The 23,032-nt window shown below is 44.2% G+C and overlaps 1 protein-coding gene across 1 annotated transcript in view; it reads right to left on the bottom strand.

The window, feature by feature from the left end:
* Positions 1–15,733, bottom strand: part of LOC123362590 — a 97,853-nt gene extending 82,120 nt beyond the window's left edge. Inside the window, exon 1 of the mRNA XM_045002980.1 lies at positions 15,278–15,733. Within this exon, the coding sequence (XP_044858915.1) occupies positions 15,278–15,506 (229 nt within the window). The 5' untranslated portion in view covers positions 15,507–15,733. The remainder of the gene's footprint in view (positions 1–15,277) is intronic.
* Positions 15,734–23,032: the final 7,299 nt, after the last annotated feature.

Here is a 23,032-nt window from a genome sequence, read left to right on the forward strand (position 1 = left end):
CACCCCTACTTTCTACAAAAACTTCTTTGCTTCCTCATTACTTCAGAGCTAATTTAGCAACCTACATTACTGGCAAATGATAAGAATTTGGGGAGGAAGATATAGTAAATCAAATGATCTGCCATATGGGTAGACTAATGCTAAAACAGATTTTCTAAGTAGTTTCTACAACATCTTTTGAAGATTCTGTTGGAAGTTCACAATGCAATGTTGTAAACATCTTAGGGCTGGTCTACACTAGAAAATGAGATCAAACCCAGCTGTGTTGCTCAGAGCTGTGAAAAATCCACACCCCTGAATGACGTAGTCAAGCTGACCTAAGGCCTTGTCTACACTACAAGACTATTTCGAATCAACTTAGTTCAAATTTGTGGATTCGACCTTATGAAGTAGAATTTGTGTATCCATACTAAATACACTAATTCGAATTTCTGAGTCCACATTCATGGGGCCAGCGTCGACTTTGGAAGCGGTGCACTGTGGGAAGCTACCCCCCGGTTCCCGCAGTCCCCGCTGCCCATTGGAATGCTGGGTAGAGCCCCCAATGCCTGCTGGGGGGAGAAATGTGTCGAGGGTGGTTTTGGTTAAGTGTCGTCATTGAACCGTCAATCACAACCTCCCTCCCTCCCTCCTTGAAAGCGCCTGTGGGCAATCTGTTCGTGCACTTTTCTGGTCAGTGACAGCGCGGACGCCACAGCACTGCAAGCATGGAGCCCGCTGCGATCATCGCCGTTTTCTCCTCCTCGCACTTTATCGTCCACCTCTTCCACAGTCAGCTGATGAGAAATTGGGCTACTTTTCAATGGTGCGGCAAGCCCTGGGGGACCATAGGGGACGTTTTGCAAACATCAACGTCGGGTGGCCGGGCAAGGTTCATGATGCGTGTGTTTTCAGGAACTTTGGGCTGCTCAGACGCCTGCAGGAAGGTAGTTTCTTCCCGGACCACGAAATAACTGTTGTGGATGAGCAGATTCCTAAAGTCATCCTCGGGGACCCAGCCTGCCCGCTAATGCACTTGCTCATGAAGCCCTATACAGGCGCCTGGGACAGCGACAAGGAACTCTTCAAATACCAGCGAGCAGCGTGACCTGTGACTGTTCAGTTTCTTTACAGAGAAGCTGAACCTGCCCCTGTTTCTTTACCCACTGACTGTTGACTCTCCTCTTCGGTTACATACCCCGTTCACCCCGTTTCCCCCACTTCCAACACACGTGTAAAAATAAAATACATGTCCCATTGTTACTGAAGAAAGGTTTCTTTATTCATGACTTTGCGTTAAAGGGTTGAAACTAGGAGGCAGACTGTGCTGGGTAGGGTGTGCGGTGATGTAAAGACCGCCTCTAAACTCAACGAATGACAGGCTCCTGCTCCTAGAGCGGTCCGCAGTGCCGGAATGCTTCTTTCAACGGAGCCTGCCATCCCTCTTTTTCGAATTCTGTGTGCGGGGGGATATGTGACCTTGTGGTGGAGGAGGACGGCTACAGATTCCTCAGCTGCGTGACTCAGCGGTCCAGGACAAGGACCGCTGTATAAGATCTGTAACCGCCCTCCCCCGCTACAAAGTCACATCCCCCCCGCCCACACAGAACCTGGAAACCACCTCCCATACCGACCATGGTGCCTACTGACTGCACTGTGTGTGTGACCCGCTGCTGATCCTGCCCCCGTGTCTGTACCCTGGGAAAGGTGACTGTCCTATGCAATTAACAACCCCCTTCCCCACGCCCCCCATTCAAACACAGTCTTCTTTGAAAAAACATGACGGAAACAGTAATTAACAGCAAAGTATTTTTATTACTTAAGTAGACACTTAGGGGATGGAACTGGGATTGGGACTTGTGTGAGTCCGGAAGGGAACGACTTCTGCAAATGTAGGGTATGAGAGCTTTTGGGTACTTGAGCACTCTGCTGGGGTGCAGTGACAGTTTACACGGCCTCTGGCGCCCCTCCTTCTGGTTATTTTGGGTGAGGGGGGTATGGGACTTTGTGGCAGGGGAGGGCGGTTGCAGATACACTGCAGGGGGGCTCTGTCCTCCTGCGGTCCTGCAGAACATCCACAAGGCGCCTGAGCGTGTCCGTTTACTCCCTCACTAGTCCAAACATTGTTTGAGTCGCCTGCTTGTCTTCCTCACGCCACCTCTCCTCCCGTTCGCTGTGTGAGCGCTGGTACAGAGAGACGGTCTCCCTCCACTGGCTCTGCTGGTCCACCTCGGCTAGGTAGCAGCCCATACGTTCATCGAACATCTTGTCCCTTGTCTTTTTCTTTCTCCGCCTAATCTTTGCCAGCCTCTGCGAGGGGGATGCTGTGGCAGGTCTGGAGACAGTGGAAGCTGTGAGATGGGAAACAGGGAGTGAATTCCTTGCAAAGATACATTTTTGCGAACAATTAACTGAGTCTAGGCTGTCTCTGTGAATTCTGGATTGAGACCCCTGTGCCTGCTGGGGCACAAATAATTTTCGCGGTGGATTCTGGGTAAATGTCGCCAGTCATTCCTTCCTCCGGGAAAGCAACGGCAGACAATCATTTCAAGCCCGTTTTCCCAGAATTGCCCTGGCATACGCCATAGCGTGGCAACCATGGACACTGTTTTGCCTTTTGTGTATGTCACCGTATGTGTACTAGATGCCGCTGATAGAGGCGGTCCAGCAGCGCTACACAGCAGCATGCTTTTGCTTTTGCATGACAGCAGAGATGGTTATCAGCCATATTGTACCATCTACCATACCATAAATTGGTAATAAGATGGTAATAAGATGGGCATGGTTACCTGTCCTTTTGCACTGCACCATTTGTTGCTGTCATAAGTGCCCCTGGCCGAGCAGCCAGGGGTGCAAAAGCAAAAATTGGGAATGACTCCCTGAGTCAATCCCTCCTTTTTGGTATCTAAAAATAGAATCAGTCCTGCCTAGATTATGGCCAAGTGTACTAGAGAACCACTGTATCATAGAACCAGAGAGCACAACTGCTCTGTGTCCGATCCTGCATAAATTTGGAGCTGTATGCTATTCACAGGGGGTGCTCCTGCAACAACACCACCTGTTCATTCCGGCCTTCCCACAGCCTTCCTGGGCTACCATACCATTGTCCCACCACTTGTGTGATGAAGTAATAAAGAATGCAGGAATAAGACACAGTGACTTGTTTGTGAGAAATGAGTGGAAGGAAGCCTCCAGCTGCAATGATAGTCCAGGCAGGACATTAATTACTGTGGATGAAGGAGCCCATCATCCCTCTGCTAGTCCAGGGGCAATTCAATCTTTTCTTTACACAGGAAGGGTGGGGGCTGATGGAGCTCAGCCCCCTGTTGCAATGATGAGGACGGTTACCAGCCATACTGCACCATCTACCATGAAAAATTAGGGCCAGGCGCCCTTGATCGACCTCACAGATGCTAGTACGCATGGTTACCAGTCCTTTTGCACTGCCCCATGTGCCAATAGGCTGATGATGAGGACGGATACCAGTCGTTTTGTACCATCAGCCATCCATAGCGTGGGGGGAGCAAGGATGTTGGTGTTGAGTGCTGCACCATCGCGTCTATCTGCAGCATTCAGTAAAGATAGGGTGACATGTAAAAGAGTCAACAGAGGATTGTTTTCACTTCTGGTGGTGGGTGGGGTGTGTGCGCAAATTGCCGAACTATGCCCTGACCCACCGCAGACACTGTGTTTGACCCTAGAAGCATTTGGAGCTCATCCAAGAATGCAAATACTTTTCGGAGACAGCAGGAACTGTGGGATACCTTGCGTCCTCATTCCCCCCTCCCTCCATGAGCGTCCATTATATTCTTTGGCTTTCCGTTACGCTCGTCACGCAGCTGCGTGCTGAGTCTGTGCTATGCCGTCTGTCCGTAGATTTTTAAAAAATACTTTGGACCAGGCGTAAAATTACAGAAATTACCCTAATTAGATGCAGGAGTCTCCGAGCGAGATCACCCTGAGGACGGTCACTGAAGGAGATAGAGAGCGCATGCTGCGTGAAAGCTAGCACGAACCAGGGCCCGATGCAGCCGTGCTCGGGGAGGCAGTGCTCCCTGAGTACCTCATGAAAGCCTTGCGCGGAAAAGTGTGCTACCACGGAGCACCCAATAAGGCAGCTCTCCCCAGGAACCTCCTGCTGATGCTTTTCGATTAACGCAAGGAGAGCTTCGTGGAGATCTCCAAGGATGATTTCTGTTCTATCCCCATATATAGAGAGCCCTCCTTTTCACACACTTAAGATTCCTGTTATATTAAGAATAAAAGTTAACATGGTTAAAGCACTTACCGACTGCTCCTTCCCCTGATTCAGGATCCGGGTTCATGGCCGGGGAGGGTTGGTAGGGGATCTCCGTGACGGTGATGAATAGATCCTGGCTGTCGGGGAAACCAGCGTTGTAAGCGCTCTCACCTGCCTTGTCCTCCACAAACCCTTCCTCATCTTCCCCGTCCGCGAACATCGCCGAGGAACTGTCTGTCGACACTGTCCCATCATCAGAGTCCATGCTCACTGGTGGGGCAGTGGTGGCAGGCTCCGTAGCGTCCGTTTGCTGGTTTGATTTTTTGGTAGCCTTGTCTGGGGTCCTTTATTTTCACGCGGCACTGCGTTGCATCCCGGCTGTATCCTCTGTCTGTATCATGGCTTTGGAGACCTTCTCGTAGGTCTTTTCATTCCGTGTTTTGGAGCGCAGCTCCGAAAGCACAGACTCCTCGCCCCACACACCGATCAGATCAAAGAGTTCCCAGTCAGTCTATGCTGGGTCCCTCTTTCTATTCACAGATAACATGAACTCCTCTGCTGGAGAGCTCTGCATCGTGGCAGGTGCTGCGGAGCTCGCCCCGATGTCCAGCCAGGACGTCAGATTCAAAGTGCCCAGACAGGAAAATGAATTCAAATTTTCCCGGGTCATTTCCTGTGTGGCTGGTCAGAGAATCCAAGCTCCGACTGCTGTCCAGAGCGTCAACAGAGTGGTGCACTGTGGGATAGCTCCCGGAGCTACTAAGTTCGATTTGCATCCACACCTAGCCTAATTCGAGCTAGCCATGTCGAATTTAGCGTTACTCCACCTGTCAGGGTGGAGTACCGAATTCGAACTAAAGAGCCCTCTAGTTCGAATTAAATGGCTTCCTGGTGTGGACGGTTGAGCGGTTAGTTCGAATTAACGCTGCTAAATTCGAATTAAAGTCCTAGTGTAGACCAGGCCTAAGTCCCCATGTAGACCATGCTAGGTTAACAGAAAAATTCTTCCATCAACTTAGCTACCGCCTCTCAGGGAGGTGGATTTACTACAGTGATGCCAGGACCCTTCCGGTCTCTGTAGTAAGTGTCTACACTGAACTCCTATAGTGGAGTAGCTGCAGCTGTGCCACTGTAGCATTATAAGTGTAGACATAGCCTTAATCTATGCATAAGCAGGCCCCTGGTTAGAGCATCTGTGGCAACGGAAACTAGGATCTCTGGATTTAAAAGCAAAAACCTGCTACTGCTTGAACTAAAGGACTAGGTGAGTTATCTTAGCAGAAATAGCAGACTCAAACCTCTATATGTGGTCTCACCACTGGGGGTGTGTGACAACGAGTGTGTGTGTGCTAACATTGTGTTAGCATGGGTTACATTTACACTGCTCATATGGCTGCCACGTTTTTGTTAATATGAGGAAGAAAAAAGAATTTGTTTCGAGTCTGTGACATTAAATAATTCACGAAGTCAGCTCTTTGTCCAGGCTCTAGCCAGAGGGTGTGTGCGTTTTTGTTTATAGCTAAGTATCAGATTGTTGGATTTTGTTTAGTTGGTGTTGGTCAACTGCCCTTGGCATTCTTTTTATATACATGCAGGCAGAGACAACACGATGCGTATTTATTTATTTATTTATTTTAATGTAAAAAAAAAATCAAAGTCTGGCATGTTTAGCCATTGGCATACTCCATTGTGGCTGCTTCAAGGAAATAAGTTGTTATTTGAGTTCCAGGAGGGATTCATTCTTGTCAAATACATTTTTAATGCACTTCTGGTCTCTGATGAATTATGCAGTAATACCCTTTTCTGGTAAATGAGGTTTGAAAGAAATCAGGTCAAGTCTGATCATGAAAAAATTGACATAAAATTCTGAAATAACCCTTGGACTGAATGAAACAGCCACTCTGGAGGAAACTACTTCAGTAGTCAAAACAAAAGAGAGGTTCCTGAATGATTTAGACATGCAATTGCCCCATCTCTTTCTATAGATGACATTGCCTACAACGACTACTGACTTGGATGAGACAACGATTAGAATTCGAAAGGGTCTACTAAATGAGAAATGGTAGGACAACAGCCAGAAGTCAGTGGGCTAGATCATGACTAGCCCTACATGGCTGAGTAAGTGTCATGACTGGGGCATGGGCAGTCTGACCTAGTGGTCAGAGCAGGAGTCAGGCCAGGTCAGATACCAGGAGGTCAGAGTCCAAGGCAAGCCAGAAGGCAAAATCAAGTGGCAGGTGTCGGAAGGCAGGCAGGGCCAGGTTACCAGGAGATCAGAGTACAAGACATGCCAAAGGGCAAATCGGGTGTCAGGAGCAGGCAGGGTCAGGTGAGTTGGACCAGGAATTGCAGGGGGAGCAGCATCCCTACACAGGGAGATCCCAGCTGCATGGACAACTTCCTATTCTTTTGCTGGGTTCATACAGAAGCCGTGAAGTAGTCAGGACCCCCAGCATTCTGCCAATCAGATTCCAGGACTGGAATCCTCTGTCGTGGTTCAGCTTCTATCCTAGCAACTGTTAGCAGGTCGCTGGGTGGCAGGTTGGAACTTACTAGCTCCTAGGAGCCCTGTGGCCCAGCTCAGCAGGGAAAAGGCCCATTTGAAGGGAAATGCTCCCATCAAACAGCATTTGGGGAGGGAGGAAGAGGTAATTCCCATTTTGGATCTGGAAATCCCCTCCCCCACTGCAGCAGTAGGGATCATGGGATAGGAGAGAGCTGAGTGCATCTGTGGAGGGCCGGGTTCAATCCAGCCATTTATTTCTGGTTTAGTGATGTGTGCCAACAACAAATTGAATTTAGAAAGAGACGCCACCACAGTGTTAAATTCTGGCTCCAAAATAAGGCAGACAATAGTGAGCAATCCTAAACCTGCCATGTGAATAGCATCATTATGAAATGGTTGTGCAGGTGGAATAGATGGACACACCATCTATATGACTTGGCAGCTCTGCAAAACTGCTGTGGCGAACATAACAATCCCCCCTCCACCTTAGGAAGAGCTGATTGTTTTGTGGAGCAGTGCTGCTCACTCATCCTGGACATATTTTGTTCAGTGTGGGATGGGTTTCAGTGTTTCCTGCACTTCAGCTTTGCTTGGGTCACAGCGAGAGACTGTTCAGCTCACTCAAGGATAATTTCAGATGCTCTAGTTAAGTCTGAGAAAATGTGGTTGTGTATTCAGTACAGCCATACTAATCATGCCAGCTTGTTCAAGGCAAATCCAGTCTCTCTCTCTCTTGCAGCATTATTACATTACGTCTATTGCAATTAAAAATAGAGTTGGCACATAATTTCTAATTAAACACTCACCACTGCCACTCTTGGTAATTTTTTTAACTACTAATTTATGATTTCCCTGACAAAAATCAAATTAACAGTTTGAATATTTTCAGGCTAACAGTCTCCTTTAAGTTCTGTATTTCTACCTGCTTGGCTTTGATTGGGACAACTGACCTTCACAGATCACACTGGAAAGATTACTTATCATGCAAGTTGTACATTTAATTAAATGTCAGACACACTACTTTTGAGTAAATATTTCTTATGCATCAGGCTCAGAATTTCCCCATTATCATTTAGAATTCCGGGGGAGACAATTTATTTTTATCTTCTTTCTCTAACCTCTATATCTTCCTGCATTCTGTCTTTAAAATAACCAGAGGGTAAATTAAATGCTTTATGCACCTTCCATGCACAGGAATGGACTACCTTTGGGTCATAAAGTTAATGAAACTGCACCTATTTATAACATGTGAGAATCTGATCCATTCTTAGCAGTTTGTTTAAGGAAGCACTACTTCACTTTTCTTTGTACCAAAATCTCATTATACTGGTATGTCCTTTTTTCTACTTCCTTTTCTAGCCTTGCTTCTAAACAACATAGTTGTGTGATTCTCTCTCTTCTACAGCTGGTTTCCTTTACCTGTCTGATTCAATGTTGTAACTAGAGATAGTCAAAAATTTTCAACCAACATTTTTTTCCACCAACAAATAACCTTTCAAAAATGAATATTTTTATGAAAAAAATGTCAGCGTGGTCCTAATTTTTCATTTGTTGTGGGAAAACGTCATGCCTTTTCCCTTAAATCATTACCACAGAAGTTTAATTAAATAGTTATCTTTTTGTTGTTCTTCTTCTTCCATAAACCAGATAAGCTAGCCAACCGTTTTGATTTTGAAAAGAACAAATTGATTCCCATCCCAAATAATGAAAAATGGGTTATTTTTGAGAACTTTGAAATGAAAACGACTCTAAAATTGTTCACAATAATATTTTTGACCAGTTCTAGTTGTAACAAATAGAAGTAGGCAAAACCATCTAGATAAAATGAGACCTGTCTTCAGACTTTGTCTTAGCCCCCAGATAAACCAGTTGGATATATTTAGATAAGTAATTCTCTCCCAGCTTCTCTCCCCTGTAGATAACTGCTAGGTGGAGCATAATGTAGCATTTCTCTTTATCTTATGCTGCTTATTGGGGAGAGTGCCCATGGCTCCTTCTCTGCACTTTAAAGTGCCTTCCAGTATAACACAGTTTGACCATTCATGGAATGTGCAGAATAATCCTGCAAGGTTCAAGAAAAGGTAGAGGGAAGAGTCTGTGGATGGGAAAAGAGATCATAAAGTAGGAGAAAGGAGGGTATTTTAAGGGTGGGGAAAGCTTAGATGGTCTGAAGGTTCAACTAAGGCTCACATTGACTTGGATAAGCAACCAAAAAATATCAGAAACTTCCAAGTTGGCTGAGGGCTTGTCTAGATGGACCGTTAGCATGCAGCAAGCTGGGGTATAAATTTACAGTGCACTAACTGTCCACCTGGACTCTGCTACTGCACATTAAAAGTTCCTTCCTAACAAGAGTAGGTCAACATGCACTAGGGACCATTTAGTGCACGGTAGCAGGGTCCACATGGCACACTATAGAGTTACACCTGACCTTGCTGCACACTAATTGTTTATCTAGACAAGTCCTGGATTCTGGATTTGTGATCATACAATTCATGACCATGAAATGACTCAACTGCAGAGATAGGCAGACCATGGGCCAAATCTGGACCGCCAGATGCTTTTGAACAGACCCCGAAATCTTTTTATTTAATTATCATTATTTTTTATTATTATTATTTTCTCTGGAGTCTGGACCTTCACTATAACTTGACCAAGAAATTTAGACCTTGACAAAAAATAATTGACTACCCTTGCTCTACTGAGTGACTGATTGGCAATCCCTAAATTCGAGGATGATCTCTACCACAGAATTACATATGGGTCCGGAGATGACTCAGGAGTCCGATTCTGGAACCACAAATACAAAAAGAGGCTGAAAATATTGGTTCAAATCCTTAAGGGAATTGGCTTTCATCATGCTCATGCCCTTTAAATTAACACTTTCCAGGTGCAATTCATCGCTGTGCAGAGGGCCATCACAAGGGTTACATACTACTTAAGTTCCATTTATGCCCTGAATAGAGAATTAGATGGAAAATTATATCTTTGCTATAGGATTCTAGAGGAAGGGTAAACAAAACAAAAAAGAATAGAGAAAGTATCATTTTCTATCAAATGCATATGTTTTAAAGTAACCTAATACAGCCCTATTGGTTTTGTCTCTATTAAACTCTTGCAAACTTTCCCATAACAGAAAGGGACAAATTTACAAAGAACCTCCTTAATGGCATCTATAACACATGTGAACAAAACCCTTCGGCTTATGCAAAGTCCCACATTTTGTGCAAACATACTGAACCCCTGCCTTCACAAAATAAGTACCATATTAATGTGCACGGTTGCCCAGCCTGCATGCAGAAATGGGACAGGAAATTGCACATTTGATAAAAAGGTTGGAACTTCTGCACAAATACTATGAGCTTTGAGACTCTGGCAGACCAGGTGCCAGCTCATGTGCATAGGCCTCAACTTAATACTAAGAAATGCACAGCCAAAATGAGTCTGGATCACCTGTGTGTTTGTATTGTTAAAATAAGTATTAAAGTCATAAAAATGTGTTTAGTGTTTAGACTTTATGAAATGCTTATAAGATGATACATGTATTAATCTCACTTATAACAATTGTACCCCACGTTATAGGTGATATTAAATGTTCACATTGTAATCCTCTGTAATTTTGTGTAAGTCATCAAACAGGAAAGAAGCATTAATTAATATAAAATGCTGGCTTCTTATGGAAGGTGTTAGGTCCTGCCCACCAAGAAGACCGATGAAACCAAATGAACCATTGTGGAACATCAAAGAACAAAGATTTTGTTAACTACACTCCTGTTCCACACACAGACACACACCCGCCCCCATGAAGAGGAGAGATGCGTGTGTACTCACACCATTAGTTTGAACTCTGGGAGGAAGGGAATAAAAATCCCTAATAAGAAGAAGAAACTTTACCTCTATGTTGCTTAAACTTGGGGGCGGGGGGGAGAGATTTCTATGCATAAGCAAGGGCTCCCCAGCTTCTTGGCCTGGGTTAGCTCTAAAGCACATCTAGAGCTTGCTTATTATAGAAGCTTCGATTACCTTTTGAAACTTAGAGTGGGACTCATTCATGTTGTATACATGTTTACCTGCTTTAACCTTGTAAATAACTCTTATTTCCTTTTCCTAGTTAATAAATCTTTTGATAGTTTATTATAGGATTTGGTGTGAGATCTAAGGTGCTACTGACATGGGGTAAGTGACTGGTTTATGGGACTGGAACTAACCTCAATATTGCTGTGATCTTTGGTGTAAGGGACCATCTGTGACAAAGACAGCCTCACCTGGGTGGCAAGATAGATCAGAGTACCCAAGGAGACTGTCTGTGACTCCATGGTTGGGCTGCTATAGTGCCTAAGGAGTTTACACTTGATAGGTGAAATCTAAGTATAGAACTCACAACCAATTTGGTGTGCCCTGCTTTCTAACAGTCTGCCCTGAGTCTGATACTCATGCTTTTGAGCCACTGCCGGAGAGCTTGACAGGCATAATTATCAATGACTTTATCAAGTCTGACCTACCTCTTGGGGAATGAAAGAAGCATTACTTGACATCTGGGTCAAAGACTCAGGCCCATTGCACTACTCTTTGTGTTGTCAGCTGAGTGCAATGTGAGTGTTAAACACATGTGTAAATTACTATGCTAGGTGAAGGACATTGGAGAACCAAGCCCTCAATTTCTGGGTGAGCAGCTAAAGGAGGAGATTCAATGTTGGGGTAATTCAGCAAGCAAGAAGAAGGGGTGGGAGATTACCTCTGGGTGGCATTACTTTTAGAGGTAGGTAGGAAAGAGGGAGATTAGGGAGAAGGTATTCTTCCCTTTCAGGCTGATTCTGTATCAAGCTAGGAGAGGGGTGATTACTATCCTATCATGAAATAAGTAAGAGGAAAAACACAGTTTTGTAACCCAATCTACAGAATGACACAGAGAAACAGAGGATAAGTATTATTACAATAAATAGCATCATCAAGACAAAAGCCCGGATTACTTCAGCATACTATGAACGAGGAAGTCAAGTAAGAAAAGGAGAGGAGTGATTAACACCAATCAACCTAAAGGGAGACATCCCACCATAAGCAAAGTCCTAATATTCTAGACAGCCAATATGAACACCAAATAACTCTTTCCCTGCTTCTGGCCATTTGGATGCCTTTGGATAAACACTGCAAATGTGGTAGTTACATTTTTGGTACCTTCTATTGCTTTTTACCCCCAATATTGTGTGCTCTAGGCCGAGTCTGATAGCTTTGTTTAGGTGCAAAATAGGGCTGTCAAATGATTACAAAATGAATTGTGATTAATCGCAAGATTAAAAACAAATTGTGATTAATTGCAGTTTTAATTGCACTGTTAATAATAGAATACCATTTATTTAAATATTTTCTATGTTTTTTACATTTGTAAATATATCGATTGCAATTACAATATAGAATACAAAGTGTATGTGTGCTCACTTTATATTATTATTTTTTATTACAAATATTTGCGCCATAAAAAAGATAAAAAATAATATTTTTCAATTCACCTCAGATAAGTAGTGTAGTACAATCTCTTTATTGTGAAAGTGCAACTTACAAATGTAGAATTATTATCCTTTATACATAACTTCATTCAAAAACAAAACAATTTAAAACTTTAGCGCCTACGAGTCCACTCAGTCGTATTTCTTGTTTAGCCAATCGCTAAGACAAAACAAGTTTGCTTAAATTTACTGGAGATAATGCCGCCTGCTTCTTATTTGAAAGTGAGAACAGTTGTTTGCATGGAACTGTTGTATCTGGCATTGCAAGGTATTTACGTGCCAGATATGCTAAACATTTGAATGCCCCTTCATGCTTCGACCATCATTCTAGAAGACACGCTTCCATGCTGATGACGAACATTAAAAAATAATGCATTAATTAAATTTAACTGCAATTAATTGACAGCCTTAGTGCAAAACACTTCTTGGGATGTGCCCTTTCTTTGAGGATGGCACGTGATTCATGATATGCATTAATAGGTTGGAAGATGAGCTACTGCATATTGGGATTATTATTATTATTATTATTTTAGTTATTTTCCAATAACATGATGTTTTACATTGTTACAAATGTAATGACTTATTAAAATGTACCCATGGGGAAATGGGAGCTTACATTCTGAGGCAGGAAGGGGTTTCCTATATTACCTATCCTTATCATTAGTATTTATTATCTGTACAGCAGGAGTTCCTATAGCCCCGATCAGGACTCAAAGCTGCACTGTGCTAGCTTGTATTATAAAAAAAGACAGTAAGGTCTTTGGAGCAGAGTCTATTGTAGCATATGACAGCAGACAACCTAGGAGTGAAATGTTCATTCTAAGTATGATAACCAGCAGTAACAGCACCACCAGCTGCCTAGCCATTTTTGACCATTTTGTAGGCACCATGGTGGAAAGTAGTTTTAAGATGGGATTTGAAGGAGGGTAAAACAGCGGCTTTATGGATTTGGAAGGGGATGGGGAAAGCAACTCTCATGCATAAGAAAGGGCATAGGAAAAAGCATAAAGGGTCTTGGGAAAAAATTGGACTAATGGATAATGAAAGCTGGCATATCGGCAGAAGTGCAGGGGAGCGGCCAATGGCTCATTAGCACATTGGACTTGATAGGTAGTGTAGAGCTAAGCTCTCAAGGGTCTTAAAAGTAAAGAGCGGTATCATGTGTGTCCGTGATAGTATTCTCTTAGGTTTGTCAGGTAAGCAGGGTTAAGGATTGTGCAGAGCAAACCATAAACGTACAAACCATAAAAGGTTTGGAAGTACAGGTTGAACAAACACCCCAAACACTGCAATTCTTATCTAAACTTCTGCAAAACAGGGCAGGAAATCCCACATGAGCCATCTCCATTATGGGATTTCTAATGTTTTCTGCTCCCAGTTTGAAGAGGTGCAACTTGGTGGTTTAGGACAGTGCTTCTCAAAGTTAGGCTGCTGCTTGTTCAGAGAAAGCCCCTGGCGGTCTGGGCCAGTTTTTTTACCTGCCGCGTCCACAGGTTTGGCCGATCCCGGCTCCCACTGGCCGCGGTTCACTGCTCCAGGCCAACTGCGGGTGTGGGAAGTGGTGCAGGCCGAGGGATGTGCTGGCCGCCCTTCCTGCAGCCCCCATTGGCCTGGAGCGGCGAACCACGACCTGTGGGAGCTGTGATTGGCTGAACCTGCGGATGTGGCAGGTAAACAAACTGGCCCAGACCTCCAGGGGCTTTCTCTGAACAAGCGGCGGACTGGCTTTGACAAGCACTGGTTTAGGACATCCCTCTTGAGTTTGCCAGCTGATGGCCAGACACTTGATTAAAGCAGACATTCAATTAGCAAATGTCCTTCCTCCAGTGGTGGGATGTGTATGCCCATTATGATTATTACTGTATTAGGACAAAGTGTGGGACACATGCAGTAGGATAGGGGGCTAATTCTAAATCTGCTAGAGTGTCTTGCCATCAGCTGGAACACACAAGTATCTTCCCACCACCCACATTCCCCAGTGCCCTTCGGACTTGCACTCAACAATGTTATTCTGGTTACATAATAAGCATACAATTACCTGGAGAAGACTCCAGATGGAAGAATTCATTTAACACCAGTTTAGGCCCTATAAGAGAGCTACTCTGCATTACTTTTCCATTTAAATTATGCCTCAAATCAGTATAGATCTGAGGAAAGTGTCCTTAATCTGTATTGACGTATCTTTCCAGTGTAAGGAGCACTGCATTATGATAGAGGAAAACAATCTCATTTAAGGTATGTCTACGCTGCAAGTGAAGGTGTGATTATTCTAGCTAGCAAGGGTAGTAATAGTGTGGATGTGGCGGTACGGGCTAGCAACTCAAATATGTGTCCAAACTCCCTGGCAGTCTTGTACTCAGGTGGCTTGAGCACAAGCCTATGGCACCACGTCTTCACTATGATTGTTCCCCATGCTAGCTAGATTAAAGCTAGTGCAGATATGCCTACCTGTGCTACTACCACACCTGCACTTGTAGTGCAGACATACTCTTAGAGTGCAAGTTTGCATCAAAAGCCAGCATTGCTTTCCTTTGGGTTGATATCACTCCTCACCAGTGAAAGCCTTTTCCTTTAAATACTGCATTTTATCAGTGAGCTGAGAGTTCAGTGGAGAACAGAAGAGGAAAAATCTTCTAAAAACAGACAAAAGCACAGAAAATACATAAATGGCAAAACAGCCCTTACAAAAGAAAAATGATACATGCTATTTCAAAAATACTAAGGGGTTTCAAGTAGATATTTACATTTGTGATCAATATTGTTGTCTTTTTAAAGAGACAAAAAAAGTTTCCCTGGCTCCTCCACATTAGAGAACACTGATTCCACCACTTTTTGCATTGCCTTTTGCAAGTAGACATAAATGCAGCCCCATCTCTCTGGGTAACTTTCAGATAAACATAGGATTGATTATGCATTCAGGACTAATTAATGAATGTTTTTAAAGGCATAGGGACATTATCCTCTTGCCTGCTTTCACTGGCTATGTGTGTACATCACTCAGCCTTTTAGTTTTTAGTTCCTGTCTTTAATATCATTCAAGTAACTTACCAGGTGAGTGAAAAAGGACTGTCCCACTGTACTCCTGCTCTCCCATGATCATCTGCTGCCCCTGTTCATCAATGAGCTGGACTGGGAGCTTGAAGGAGACTTTACTCCCAACACTCATACCTGATTTACCAGCATGTTTCAGCTCACACATCTTCTTTGTCCAAACAGAAGAATCGGAAGCAATAAATATGCATGCATACAGCTCTCGTGAGTTGCTTGGCTCTAGCATTTGGTCAGCAGACCATACAGCCTCTTAAAGAATAGACAAATAAAAAGCACCGGTTCTAGATGTACTGGATTTCTGAGCCCAGAAATTTGCAGTTCCTTCTCACAGCTCCTTGGCCTTCACAGACCATTTATTTGGCCATCAATTTGATTTCTGCAGTCTTCCTTTTGAAATTGCACTTCTGTGCTTGCAAGGTAAAGATGGTGTGGAAAAAAAACCCCTATTGCTTAGTGAAGAAATACAAAGTGGCTTGCTGATTTGGGTAATGCTCTGCTGAATGGCTTCTGCATGCTTTCTGATTAGAATGCAGCATAGGCCTCATTGCTGTCCTCTATCCCATGATGTCATACTAAGGATTTTTTTTTTTTAGTGGAGGATGGGCTTGAAAGTGTTCATTCTTTAAGCTTTTGTGTCAAACATAGCAGGCCCTCTACTGGTTGCAATAATTGATTGTATTTTACTAGACATTTCCTCCACTGCACAGTACGTTGCAATGAACCGTTAAAATTGCTCTTTATCCTTGTACGCTACATCTTTTTGTGCAGTTAGCATTACTGCAGTTTTAGCTAAGATGAACACAAACATTTTTGGTAGGACAGACAAATAAAACAGATAGGTGAAAAGCAGCAGATAATTAAAACCTTATTTTTCATCTTCTCTGGGACAAAGTCAATGCTCCATTATGCCCCAGGTAATCCAATTAACTCAATTGCAACCACTCAGGGTGCAAATCACAAAAGGCTACTAGGCTTAATACAAGCTGTGAAGACAGCATTGATAGCCATAAAGACAAAAAAGGCAAGGCTTGTTTCGGTCTGTTTAAGAAATATCACTTATAATGCATTGTTTGTAACAAGGAGGAACAGAGAAATAGAACAGGAATTAGGGCTTGTCTACATGTACAGCATTGCAGCTGCATCACTGTAGTGTTTTAGCTACTACACTGACAGAAGAGCTTCTCCCACCAGCCTACTTAATCCACCTCCCCGAGCGGCGATAGCTACGTCCAGGGCCGGTGCTACCATTAAGGCAAACTAGGCGGTTGCCTAGGGTGCCAAGATTTGGGGGCACCAAAAAGCGGTGCCCCTAATTTTTTTTTACAGTGTTCCTGGGCTAGGCTGCCGGCGGTGTGCTGACACGTGCGGCTCAGACTCCCTCGCCCAGCGCAGTAGCCGCTCCATGCAATTATTGTCATTGCCGGCGGGGACGCCGGCGGCTGGGCAAAGCTCCGCTTAGCGCTCATGTGGCACAAGCTCGGAGACGGGTGCGACAGCAGGGTTTTGGCTCAGCCTCCACCAGAGGTGAACGTAAGGCGGTAAGGTCCAGTATGGCGTACCGGCAAGAGCCAGTACGCCGTGCCGGACTGCACCAGCTTCCGTGGCCGGGATTAAAAGGGCTCTGGGCTCCCCGCAGCAGCAGGGAGCTCCGAGCCCTTTAAATCCCAGCTTTAATTTGCCTGTGAGCCCCAGGGGCTCCCAGACACCTCTGCAGCTGGGAGCCCTGAGTGGATTTAAATGTATACATGTATAATGTATGTGATTTATTTATTTGGGGGGGGTGCGCAGGGTGGAAGTTTCGCCTAGGGTGCAAAATATCCTTGCACCGGCCCTGGCTACGTCAACGGAAGTAGCTCCCCCATCAACATAGTGCTGTCTATACTGGGGGTTAGGTCAGTATAACTACGTCGCTCAGGGGTGTCGATTTTTCACACCCCTTAGTGACACCCCAATTATACCAATGTAAGTTTGTAGTGTAGACCTGGTCTTAGATACAGTACTTCTTTAGCACCATATATGTAATAAAATGACAGAGCTTCCAGGTTAAGGAGATTTAAAGCTGAAAAATTAGAGACACAAAGTTGGAGATTTCTCCCCTATCCCCTGAACAAATTCCTCCAAAGTGCAGGGTTGGAGGGATGCAAACATGTTTTGGGCCCATCTCTACATAAAATTAATTCATTACACACGTTTTAAAGAATATGTTCAAGGTTTTTAAAGGTGAAGGGCTGTGCAGTGCACACAGACGTGTGCTTGAGCCAGAACTATATCTGCAAAGTGAGCAGTTGGCACTCAAGTGGGCATAAGAGAACTATCTTCCCACTTGTGCATGCATATATCGAATTTGCATGTACAGTTGGCATAACTGTGTGCACGAATATAGATACACAAATGCATGCACAACTTGCAGATCTTCATGCAAACTGGTTTTATACATTTAAAACATCTGAGTGGAAAGTGGAAGACAACTCATTAGCAACAATGTATCAGAAACTGAGAGCTGGATGGTCAGTTCTAAAGGTTGGAGCAATGGCAGTCAAGCTTAGTGGTCAGTGCAGTCAAACTGGGAACTGGAGCCAGAGGTCAGAGCCAAAATCAGGAGTCAAGATCAGGATCAGAACAAGGCAAACGTTGGGCTGGGAGCTGGGCTGGAGCAGGACTGGGAACAAGGCTGGAGCCAGAGGAGGCTAAAGCTTGTGGAGTCTGTCACCACTAACAGGCAGAGGAGAGTCCAAGCCATGAAGCGATGGTGAACAGACTGAGTGGCTGTGTCACCTGGGGGGCTTATATACCTGCCCTGAGCGGCACCAGACCGGCTTGTGGATCGGCTGGATCCTAGCACAGAATGACTTGTCATCACATGTGGCTTAAGCAGGCTCTAGTTCAGGGATAACTCATCCCCTCACACAGTACAGAAATGTGGACAGGCCTGTTTTTCTTCCATGCTGCCTTCCTGCTCAATTCCTTAATCAGTTTCTTAAGCTGCAGGATTTTCCTAAGAATTCGTGACCCCACAGCTTACTCTTCAACTTTCAAACCTCCTAGTTTGAGACACAAGCCACTGAAATGTGCAAATGTTCAAACTGAGGCACACTTGATTTTTGTGTCAGAACTGACCGATTTATAATGGTTCTTTCACTGTATGAATTATGTAAAGCATTTTAAACATGAGATTGGAAAAATAAATTCCATCGTGTACAACCCTAAAGACTCCTCCATCTTTACATTCCCAGCATAGCCCTCTACCACTTGAGTAAAGGAATAGCTCTTACTCTCTCTGTATACCAACCGCTAGAGGAGAATGTGACACATAATTTGCCCATTGGGTCCATAGTATTTTCCAGTCTGCAGTAGAATATTGGCAGTCAGGATTCCTGGATTCTGTTCTGTTCCTTTCTTTGAGCCTGGAGTGTGGTCCAGTGTTAGTGCAGTGGTTATCGGCAGGCTAACCAAGCTCACAGATATGGAGAAGGTAGTGTGACAAGGTCAATGAGACTTGGGTTTGCCACATCAGAGAGCTGTTCTTAGCTCTGCCTGAACTGACTTTATGCAACCTCTCACTTGAGTTATTCATAAAATAGGGATAATGATACTTGTCTGTCTTCTGGAGTGTAAGGCCTCTCTCTATAACAGGGGTAGGCAACCTATGACATGTGTGCCGAGGGCGGCGTGCAAGCTGATTTTCAGTGGCACTCACACTGCTCAGGTCCTGGCCCCAGTCCGGGGCGGGGGGCTCTACATTTTAATTTAATTTTAAATTGAGCTTCTTAAACATTTTAAAAACCTTATTTATGTTACATACAACAATAGTTTAGTTATATATTATGGACTTATAGAAAGAGACCTTCTAAAAACGTTAAAATGTATTACAGGCACGCAAAACCTTAAATTAGAGTGAATAAATGAAGACTCAGCACACCACTTCTGAAAGGTTGCCGACCCCTGCTCTATAATAAGGGCTGTAAAGAATTACAAACAGAAGCCAGTTGAGGTGAGACATGAACTCATGGTCTGGTCATCAGGCTCAGTGTCCTTTCCCCGAAACATGGAGCATTCCACAAAATCCACTTCACTTTGATATCTCGCTTTGCTCCGCAGGAAAACCTCACTTCTAATTATGCAAGTGCCTGTTCTCCCTTACATACCCTTGGCAGCTTTAAAATGTTTACAGTGAAATTAGTTCAGCTGTTACTGACCCATCCTCTTGCCCTCATGCAAAAGCCCAAATGGCAAAAGTCATCATCGATTTTTTTAAAAAGTAAAATCCTTGAATCCAAGACTTCTGAGGGAGAGGTAACAAACACTGCATTAGCTGTGGCTCAATCTTTATTTGCAAGCAACTGAAGCTAGCATTTCTTGACTTCATTGCCCCAGGTTTTCGCATGGGAGAAACTCCTTTTCCATTGCTGGGTCTGGGCCACATTTTCAAAGAAACTTCCAAATGCATGCAACAGATCTTCTTCAAGCATGGGATCATAGATGACTGGTGCCTCCCCATACTGGGAAGGCAGAAGCTAAAGGGGAGGAAATGTGACCTTCCCACATATCTCCTCCTCACCGTGGAGGTGAGGGGGGCAGAGTTGTGTCTCCAGCTTGCTTGGCTGCTGTCCCCGGAAGCTGAGCCTGGGAGAGGAGGTGCACCGGGCAGCAGTCCAGCGTGGCCAGAAGAGTCTCTGGCCTCGGCCCTTCTGCTCTGGTTCTGGCGCTGCCCTTCTGCTTCCTGCCTGAGCTGGCTGCTTTGGGGGGCGGGGGAGCACTTGACCCTGCATATCCCCCCAACATGTCGCCTCTGCATGGGATGGTGTTTTATGTTTTTATTTTCAGAGATACCTAGACTGGCTGAAAATTACGCCATAGTTGCAAATGGCCAAGATGTGGGCATTCACACAGATGTTTGTCTGAGGCCCAGCGCTGGCATTTTACAAATGTGTGTCATTTAGCTGAACTGTTAACCTCTCCTTCTTCCCTTGATCCCATTCACCCTGTGTCAACTGGAGCGCACAGCAGCACTTCATCACCTTGCATTTGTACAATACAGTGGAATGAGGTCTTGTCAGTCAGCACCCGGGCACAAATGGTAGAAACCAGGGGATAGCAAAGACCTTTTTACCAGGTGGGCACTGAACAAATGTTGCAGGTTTTGAAATGTACAGGAGATAAATGGGTTCAATACAGTATCTTTTATCTAAATCTTTCCATGTCCTCAAGCTTAAGATCCTCCTTTTTCAAGAAGACAGGAGCTTGAAATGGCCACAGAACAAGGACATGATGAATGTGCTTTATGATCAATGTATTAAGATTTGCAGCAGGCATTGTGTGCGTAGGTGTGACATTTTAGGGTACAAGCCAGACCAATGAGTAGCTGAGTCACCCCTGCCTTGTAACCTGGGGTGCCTGCCCTTTACACTGCCTTGCTGCTGTAGCCTCCAACCTGGACTCAGAATTCCTGCAGTTCAGTATAGCCAGTGTCTGTCATAGCATATGCTAAGGTAAAATAAAAATTCCAGGGGTATAGACAGAGATTAAAGAGTGAGAACTGTGCCTGTGTGTGTGGGAAGGAGCTGAGAAAAGAACTATTTAAGCTTAGTGAGGTGTGTTGGAGTTACTTAGTGAGTTAAAAGCTGTAAAGAAAGACTTCTCTGTTTTGCAGCTTTTGAGTGTTAGTTTAATCTCTGGTGAAGAGTTCACTGCAGCTCAGGCTTGGCTTCTCATTCAAACCAGAGCACTGCAAAGATTTTAGCACATCAGTAGAAATGCCCAAAAGCTGTTATTCACCCTCTCATATTTTTACTTTACGTTGGGGGTGGGGGGGAAAGGAAAAGGGGATTGGTAAAAAACACTTTTTTTGTTGAGAAATTTCCGGAAGGAGAAAATACAGTTTTATTATGGTGTGCTTTGAAATCAGATTTGTGGACTTTTCTCACTTCATGTATCATGACAGAGGGCCAAATCCTTCTCCGCTGAATTCAGTGGAGTTACTCCAGATTTACATGTGAGGAACTGGAAGCAGATTTTTTTCTATGATGAATGGTCGTTAGTTGACAAGTTGAAAACACCTGCAAAAGTCTAATTTTTTTCTCTCTCTGTTTCTCTACAATGAGGTATATTGGTGTGTGTGCATGTGCGGGCAGGGGAGACTGCGTGATACTCATAGAGGCAGAAGGTGCAATAGCTAAGGGGTCTGAAGGAGAGAACAGTGGGAGGCTTGGAGAGGAGAATGAGTGAGGGGCAGAAGGGTCTCTACTCATAAGAGCACACTCTATTTCAAAACCTGGCAATGAACCCAGGAATTCTGAATTTCTGTGTTCTCTGCCACTAGTAAATATCTGTGAAACTCAGGGCCAATCAGAGGTGGGACCAGGAGGGCCATTTGATCTGGGCCTCAAGCTCAAAGGGGGCCTCAAATTTAGACACTTGCATTGCATATTTTTGTCAGTTTGCCTGCATCAGTGGCTGTAGGTGAATGCACCTTCACCGTGCTGAAGCAGGTAAAGAACTATCACCGTTCAACTATGGGACTAGAGCGTTTGAATGGGCTCGCCATGCTTAATATCAACTGTGACATTGCATTTTTTATTTTTATTACGGCTAGGGGCCTCAAAAGCTGGAAGTGGCCCGGGCCTCTCTGGACCTCTGAGAGGGCCTGGTGAAACTCACTAGCAAGGTGTATGCCTCATCTACCTCTAGTGCCTGATCGCATACGTAACCTACTACTGCCAACAGTTACTTGGCTAGTTAAGTGGCACACATCTGCATGGTGGATCTAGATGTTCCAACCCTGCTGATGACCCATGTGGGTATCAATATGATGTCATATGAAGGAATTTCTATATGTCTAGTTTGCTTTATTAAAAACCAAGAAAATTACACACAAAATATTACATTAAAAGTTCGTTCTTGAAGTTGCAAAATCAGGTACTTAAAAGTTAGGAATTTCAAGAACGAAGAATGTCTAGGGGGGGGGGTGTGTGTATTATGGTGCAGTCTTTAATTACATGTTTATATACTGTTTTTTCCCCCACAGGACCCTTACCTCATTCAGTGCACATGGTGCAGCTGTTCTGGGGATGACCCTGCCTCATTTGTTGTAGAAGCTGGAAGGTGTGTAGTGAATGAGGCAGGGATTGCAGGAAGAGAAAGGACAATCTCATAGTTAAGGCAGTTCATTACTACCCTGGAGAACTGGATTCTCTGTTTACCAGAGAGTTCCTATGGGAGGCTGGGTGAGTCACTTAAATTCAGCTTTTCACAGGTGGTCACTAATTTATGGGTTCCTCATTTTCTGAATGCCCAATTTGAGTCCTTGGGGTCTGATTTGCAGAAGTGCTGAGCACTCACAGCTGCTACTGAAATCAATGGGAGCTGTGCTTTGAATATATAAAGTGCTATCATATATTAAATACGTTGAAAAATCAGGTCCTAGGTGTCTCAAATTGGGCACTCCAAATAGTGGAACATTTTACCTTAATCTCTGTGCCTCAGTTCTCATCTGTAAAATGGGGATAATAATGGCCCTTCATCTCACAGGGTGTTGTGAAAATTGATTAATTAATGTTGTGAATCATTATGATACTATAGTGATGAATGCTATAGAAAATCCCATGAAGAAGTTAATAATTCTGTCTTCAGAGCAAATTTTGAATAGTGTGCAGTAAATAAGGCCTGGGGTAATGCATTGAACAATGAGTAAACACAATATTGAATAGCTCATTCAGTTAGTGCAGGGGCTGGCAAACATTTTGGCCTGAGGGC

This window comes from Mauremys mutica, chromosome 2 (genome assembly GCF_020497125.1).
Source record: "Mauremys mutica isolate MM-2020 ecotype Southern chromosome 2, ASM2049712v1, whole genome shotgun sequence".
In the NCBI taxonomy this organism is placed as follows: domain Eukaryota; kingdom Metazoa; phylum Chordata; order Testudines; family Geoemydidae; genus Mauremys; species Mauremys mutica.